Source organism: Phacochoerus africanus, chromosome 3 (assembly GCF_016906955.1).
Source record: "Phacochoerus africanus isolate WHEZ1 chromosome 3, ROS_Pafr_v1, whole genome shotgun sequence".
NCBI classification, from domain to species: domain Eukaryota; kingdom Metazoa; phylum Chordata; class Mammalia; order Artiodactyla; family Suidae; genus Phacochoerus; species Phacochoerus africanus.
Window position 1 is genome coordinate 160,253,651 of NC_062546.1, and position 7,347 is coordinate 160,260,997.

The 7,347-nt window shown below is 38.0% G+C and overlaps 1 protein-coding gene across 1 annotated transcript; it reads left to right on the forward strand.

Moving 5' to 3' along the window:
* The first annotated feature begins 1,688 nt into the window (after nucleotides 1-1,688).
* Nucleotides 1,689-2,302, forward strand: C3H2orf88 (chromosome 3 C2orf88 homolog). The gene has a single exon (XM_047773065.1). It carries the CDS (start codon nucleotides 1,832-1,834, stop codon nucleotides 2,117-2,119), a length of 288 nt encoding a protein of 95 aa, XP_047629021.1. The 5' UTR covers nucleotides 1,689-1,831; the 3' UTR covers nucleotides 2,120-2,302.
* The last annotated feature ends 5,045 nt before the right edge of the window (nucleotides 2,303-7,347 follow it).

Sequence of the window (7,347 nt, forward strand, 5' to 3'; positions counted from 1 at the left end):
TCTTCTTTTGGGGATCACAGTTTTGTGCTGTTGTTCATGCCTGAAAATACCCCCCCCCCCATATATTGCCTAGGTTTTAAATTGTTTTTGGAGAAAGGATAAATCTGGCACTCTTTTGTTATGGTAAGATAAAGCTGCTTTTGCAAAACTAAAGATTTTAGAAAACAGAATAATCTCATGATTCTTCTTCTCATGGCCTTTTATTTATCTGACACTCACTGAATTCTCTAATCATTTTCAGGTGAGTCTGATTCCCTTAACTACCCTTCATAGTACAAAGTAGATACTATATAAGTCATTACATCTTAGAGATGCACAACCAGGTCAATTCTTGTCTTCTAGTTCAGTTGAGTAAACCAGACACATCACACACATCTCTTGTTCCCTTTTTGAAATGCATCCCTGGAACATGTAGCAGGACATACAGAACTAAAGGTAATTAGAAGCAGAAAGCTAGATTTCCTTTCCATCCCTCCGTATCATCCTTATAAAGGAACAGAAGTGGGGAACAAGTGTGTTATGGGAGAACTTGGGTAAAATTTACTGAAATCGAAAAAATGTGTAGTACTAAGGCCTGGGCAAAGGTCACCTTTTCTGGACTTCTTGTAAACTATTTAAAAATGTATTAAGTGCATGCTAGTTTTTAACCTTAAGATCAGTGGTTTCAGAAGTAGTCATCTGAGTTTTATTTTATGAAGTTTTACAGCTGTCTTTGGTCCAAAATCTAAGATATAATCAGGAACCCTAACCTCATTCATAGTCTCTGCCTGCGCTTTCTTACAGTTAGACCTCCCCCCAGGGAAGTTGCTTTGTACGTTTTAGTTACCTTAAAGTCCTAGCTTAGGTAAGTTAATTCAGTGGCAATACCCCAATAGTAAGCTTAGAAGATACATTACAAGCACTGCTGCCTATTTACTACCCAAACATCAAAAAGAGTTAGATATTTAGAGAGAGAAACTTTTAAGCTAATTCTAAATTAATCTGAGCTTATCATATAATTTCATAATATCCAATTCAGAAGGAAAATTGGGTGACTTTGCCACATCTAACTTGTGTTGCCTAGAAGTCATCATTCTATTCTACTCTTAAGAGTTATAAACATGGACCAAGGGGTAAAACCTGACTTTAATCACAGCCTAAGATGTGCAGGCTCATGATAAATAAACATGAGGCAGGAGCAAATTTTGATATGTTTACCTCAACAATGTAAATCAAAGGTCAGCAAACATTTCTTACCAAGGGCCAGATAATAAGTATTTTAGGCTTGCAGACCACATGGTCTCTGTCACAACTAAACCCTGCAACTGAAGCATGAAAGTAGCCATAGATGATACATAAAAAAATGAACATGCCTATGTTCTAAGCAAACTTTATTTGCAAAAGTAAGCAAGTAGAATTTGGCCCAAAGGCTATAGTTTGCTGAACCCTGGTGTACATAAGTAAATCTAGGGTAGCAAAATTTGACTGTTTTCAGTATTATAAAAATTTTAAGGTCTTGAAAAAATGTTTTCCTGTTTTATAAGCTGCCATTATGAATGATCATCTTTTCTTTTCTTTTGTAAGATAAAGCTGTTATTACCTCACATTTCCTCCAAGTGATGAAAGTGATTTGTTTCTACTTGCTACCTAATCATACAGTATTTTGCATTCTGTGACTTCAGAACGAAACTTCCCTTCTCTTGACAGATAAACACTATATGTGAAGACTGGTGAATGGGAACATTGATTTCTGAAGTGGCCTGGAGAGGACAAATGCTTGGTGTTTTCCTAAGATGCTGTTGAAGTAGTCTTTGCCGCTGCTTTCCTTCACTTAGTCAAAGCTCTTCATAACATGGGCTGCATGAAATCAAAGCAAACTTTCCCATTTTCCACCACAATTGAGAGTGAGAAGAGGCCTGCAAGTCAAGAAAGCTTTATGCCTGAAGAGAGATTTCTACCCAGGATACCTTCTCTAGTTAACATCAAAGAGGAAGTGAAAGAACCCCCAGGGCCTGAAATTGTGGTGTCCGAATTTGCACACCGCCTGTCCCAGGAAATCCTGACTGATGCCTTGCAGCAGTGGGCAGGCAACAACATCAAGTACTATGACATCCCGTATATTGAGAGTGATGGGCCTTGATGCTGCATGGAGGAGGATGACACTTTCTTGAATTGTGGATAAAGTTGGTGCTAGTTTAAATACACAAAACAATAGCAAAAACTGGTGTGAATAAATACAGATAACTCCATCTGGTATTAAAAAAAAAAATCTATGATAGCATCAAGAGTCTAAGAATACCTAAAATGAAAAGTTCTATGTTCATTTCTGTCTGCTTGATCTTAGATTTTAGTCATTAAAGGGCTAAATGTAAGTTCTGTGGCACCAAAGGACTCAGCTATATATCACACCACTTTCTTCCATAGGCAGTAATGCCATAACCAAAGAAATAAGAATTTTAAAGGTACCCCAGGTTTCCAAATGGTTATTTTAAAGACATTCCTATAAAATAACTATTTGTCAACCTACAAAAATCCACAAGGCATGAAAGGATTGTCCTTGAAATGCCAGGCAAGAGAATGCCACTCAAGCCATAATGGTTAACAGAAGGTCTTGTTTGTCAAAATCTTTTCAGTCAAGGATCCCTACTTCATAACACAATGACCAAGCATTAGAAAGCAATCCATGCAGAAGAGGTCTACCACGAACCCTGTCCTTAATGAGATATTTACTTTTGTAGATGAAAATGATAACTATCACCTTGAACCTCAGGACCCTAATTAATCACAACTGTTACTGGATGACTCAGACTCTGCCTGTAAGCATCTTAACAAGATACAATTTACGAAGTCATGACAATGTTTATTGCACTGAATTAGGTAGCCCAGTGATATTACTATACAAGAAAACAAGCATGGGTAGCTTTTATAAACAGCAACCCAGTAAACTATAAAATAATAGAAGCCCTAGTTGGCAAGGTGGAAGGAAGAACCTGGTCTCAGGGCTGTATTTGTGTTAAGTTTTACTGTCTCACAGATGCAAGGGGCTGGCACATGGGCAGTCACCAAATTACTATGGGACCAGATTATGCATGAGAATTTACAGTTGTCTTTATAAAAGATTAAATACTCCTCCAAAGGTTATACTCATGTATATTTTTAATGGTAACACCACCAAAGGGCATTTATAGCCATACATTATACTATTTTCATAACTTTAGCTACCTTTTTTGGAAGCTCCCCTTTTTTTAAAAAATTAAGTACTATTTAAGATCAGTGATGGGAGTTCCCATCGTTGTGTAGTAGAAACGAGTCTGACTAGAAACCATGAGGTTTTGGATTCGATCCCTGGGCCTTGCTCAGTGGCTTAAGGATCTGGCATTGCCGTGAGCTGTGATGTAGGTTGCAGATGCAGCTCGGATCCTGTGTGGCTGTGGTGTAGGCCGGCAGCTATGGTTCTGGTTTGACGCCTAGCCTGGGAACCTCCATATGCCACAGGTGCGGCCCTAAAAAGACAAAAGACCAAAAAAAAATCATTGGTAACATAAAATCCAGAAGGGGGGAAGAAAATATTGAGAAGATGTAACTTAAAAGAAATTCATCTTTTCATCAAGATTTGCTACACAGTGAGTTTAATTGGAAAGGGAATTATTTACGCCCATGGGCATTATTAAATCCTTTTATTAAGATAAATTACAAAAGACCCTTGTCATTGAAATCTAAAGAAAGGCAGAAAAAGGCTTGTGACCTCTAATGACATAACTGCATATTTGACCTTATAAGCAGGTAGAACTACTACCTCTAATTTTAGCAATTATACTCTGAAACCCACAATCAAATAGTGAATTCTCCAAGGTAAATGAGCAAAAAAAGTTCTTTGAAGTGAGTGATGTGCTATCTTTCACAGCTGCCTTTGGACAACTGGTCATTTAACTTTCACTTCACCAAGTCCCAGGACATGTAATGTCCTGTTGTACCTATAATCTAGCAACTTTGCAAAACATAAAAATCACCACCCTTATTTATACAAGGATCTGAAGTTGGAAGGCTAAAAGTAGAAAGTTTCCCAAAAGTGCAAAACATTTTCAGCCCATGAAGAAAAATTTAGGTTTACAACTTGTTTTTATACTAACGAGTCAGACATGACATCTATGTTGCCATTTTTCATTCATTTTAAATCTTACATTTTTATCTCTTTTGGTTGCAAGGTCACTGCTGTTTAAGAGATATAATTGTGCGTGGAAGATAGTACATATTATAACAACACAAAGCCATATGAAAGCAGCACATGACACTAAATTTTTCAGCATACATAGGGACATGGACTAGTAGGTATAGATTAACCTCAGGTTCCTCCTTTGCCCTGGACCTCTATTTCCTAGGGGTCTAATATAGGGATGCCTGCCAGATCCATAGCTAGCTACAAGTCTAATCTCTGCTGCCACCCTGATACTATGGCAGTATGGCTTTGTTGCCAAGCACCACCCTCTCGCCCCAAACTCATTTTAACAAGAGTATAATATCTTGTAACTTACAGAGACTTACTTGGAAATACATGCCGAATTATATGTCAAGCCATGGACAAGGAATAGGCTTGCATAATCAGTGAGTTAGCAGATAAACCAAATCAGAAAAGGAAAGGGAGTTGGATAAACACATGCACTGTGTATAATTATTATCAAGATATAGTTTAGCCTTGATGACAAGATAAATGAAAACATCTTTAATAGGATAACTTTTTTTTGCATACCTTCATATTTAAATACTGGATTTACTCATTCTGAAGGTCTTTCATGAACAAGTAGAAAGGCTGTTGAAGCAGGAAAAAATAGAAGACCGAATAATTAGCTACTGCAAAGGGAAACATTTGTTCCAACTTAGCTCACAAATACAGAAGAAGTCAGAACAGTAGCCAAATTATAAGGGAAAGGAAAGTGGGGAAAAGAGGGCGAGAGAAACAACACTCACACGTCAGGCTCCAAAAGCAAGCTTCCAGTGTTTTCATCTGAAGTCAAGGACACAACTTGTTCCATGTTTTACCACCACTCTGACACGTGCCCAACCACTGAATCTTTTCCCTCAAGAACATCCCATAGAGGGGCAGAGAAGCTCCACCAGCGTGACAAAGAACCTGTAGGGGGTAACTGTGGAAGCAGCAGTTTACCATTCTCATTTACCAAACCCCCCATAATCCCACAGATGTGCTTCACTGCTCCTCCCCAGTTCAGCATCTTGAGTGCTATTTATTACCTTTCAGGCACAGGCCTTTGATGCAGGAAGTTCTCCACTTTCCATTGCCTTATCACTTCTTTGCAAACTACCTACGGTTATTAGCACTTAAAGCACAATTTTGAAGCGGATTAAAATGACCTTAGTCCCAAAGGAATAATTTGTGTCAAACTGCCTTATGAGCATTAAAAAGAGACATGTTGAATGAAAGAAATAGCAAGACACTCATAAGCCCTAACTCAGTTCCACTGGCATTTTATGAGATGGGGGAACTATACTTTTTGTAATTATATAGTTTTAGAAATCGAAAGAGACGGATTACAAATTACATCAAGTAACAGTAATATAGAAACAAAGTTCTAACGGATAAATTGTGTGCTTAACCATAATGCCCTCATCTTGTATTTGTGTGACCAAACCAGACAGGTCTTCCTTGGAAAAGTGGGGACAAACTCAGATGTACTCCTTACATCTTTACTAAAGTCAAGGTTTGTTAGCAAATTCTCTTCACTGTAAGACTTACTTATGAAATGGTATATTTTTTTCCCAAATATTTTTGTGAAACCATCTTTCCTAACTGTACAATAAAAGTCTAGTTGCAGTCAACTAGTTATGAGTTCTTATTTTATTTAAATTAAGCAAGCAAATGCTCTTCCCCATTGTGATTTCAAAATTTTTTAACATGAAAGACTTAACATTTTCTGCATTTTTAGCAAAAAAAAGGGGGAGGAATAAAAATCCATTTATAACAAATATTTTCTTAGATCATTCACATCCAATTTAGGGGCTTTAGGAATATAAATGTAGGAGTTTCTGTTGTGGCTCAGTGGGGTTAAGAACGCAACTAGTATCCATGAGGATATGGGTTTGATCCCTGGCCTCACTCAGTGGGTTAAGGATGCAGCACTGCTGTCAGCTGGTGTGTAGGTTGCAGATGTAACTCAGATCTGGCATTGCTGTGGGGTGGGGTGGCAGCTAAAAAGTAAAGGAAAAAACCCAAAAACTTATTTTGTCAATAATACCATTTTTTTTTTGGTCTTTTTTTAGGCCACACCTGTGGCATATGGAAGTTCCCAGGGTAAGGGTCAAACTGGAGCTATAACTGCCAGCCTACGCCACAGCCACATCAACACAGGATTTGAGCCATGTCTGTGATCTACACCACGGCTCACAGCAATGCCAGATCCTTAACCCACTCAGTGGAGCCAGGGATCAAACTCGTGTCCTCATGGATACTAGTCGGGTTTGTTACTGCTGATCCAAGAATGCAAACTCCAAGAATACCAGTTATTGAAGGTGTTTCTCTTTGGAACTAAAGTCTTCTTGTTTTTAGTTTTTTCTCCTGATTTGAACTGTGTAAGGACAAATAACTATCACATAAAAGTCTGACGTAAATTGCAGAAAGTAGAGTGTCTCTTAGAGATTAGAGTGTCCTAATGCCTCATTCTGCCAGATTAGCAAATACTGCAAACAACAAGAAACAGTGCTTTTACTTTCACCATACGAAGGGATTCTGGTTAACGTCAGGGAAGGTCAAGGCTGAGTTGATAATACTGGAGAGACAACCTTATAAAATCTTTTTTAATGTTTTTATAAAAGAAACACTTCTATAGTAACTCATAATTATTTAAAAATAAATCTGGAAGTTCCCGTCGTGGCTCAGTGGTTATCGAATCCAACTAGGAACCATGAGGTTACAGGTTCAATCCCTGGCCTTGCTCAGTGGGTTAAGGATCCAGCGTTGCCGTGAGCTGTGGTGTAGGTTGCAGACGGCGGCTTGGATCCCGCGTTGCTGTGGCTGTGGCTGTGGCATAGGCTGGCAGCTACAGCTCCGATTCTACCCCTAGCCTGGGAACCCCCATATGCTGCAGGAAGCAGCCCAAGAAATGGCTAAAAGACAAAATAAATAAATAAATAAAATTTTTTAAAAAATCTATATATGGAGAAAATTCTGTGACGTGTTAACACAGTATCCCTCAAATTTTCAGTTTTAATTTTTTATAACCAATACATAAATTTACATAATTAACATCAAAAAGCAATACCCAAAACCAAAACATAAAATTCCCATTTCAATTAAGCAGACTAACTTAAGAATCTCGAAATTTTCCCTATTTTAAAATATCTAAACATGAGTAAAGC

Excerpts from the sequence above, each read along its gene's own strand:
- C3H2orf88 (XM_047773065.1), top strand. The coding sequence starts at position 1,832 with ATGGGCTGCATGAAATCAAAGCAAACTTTCCCATTTTCCACCACAATT.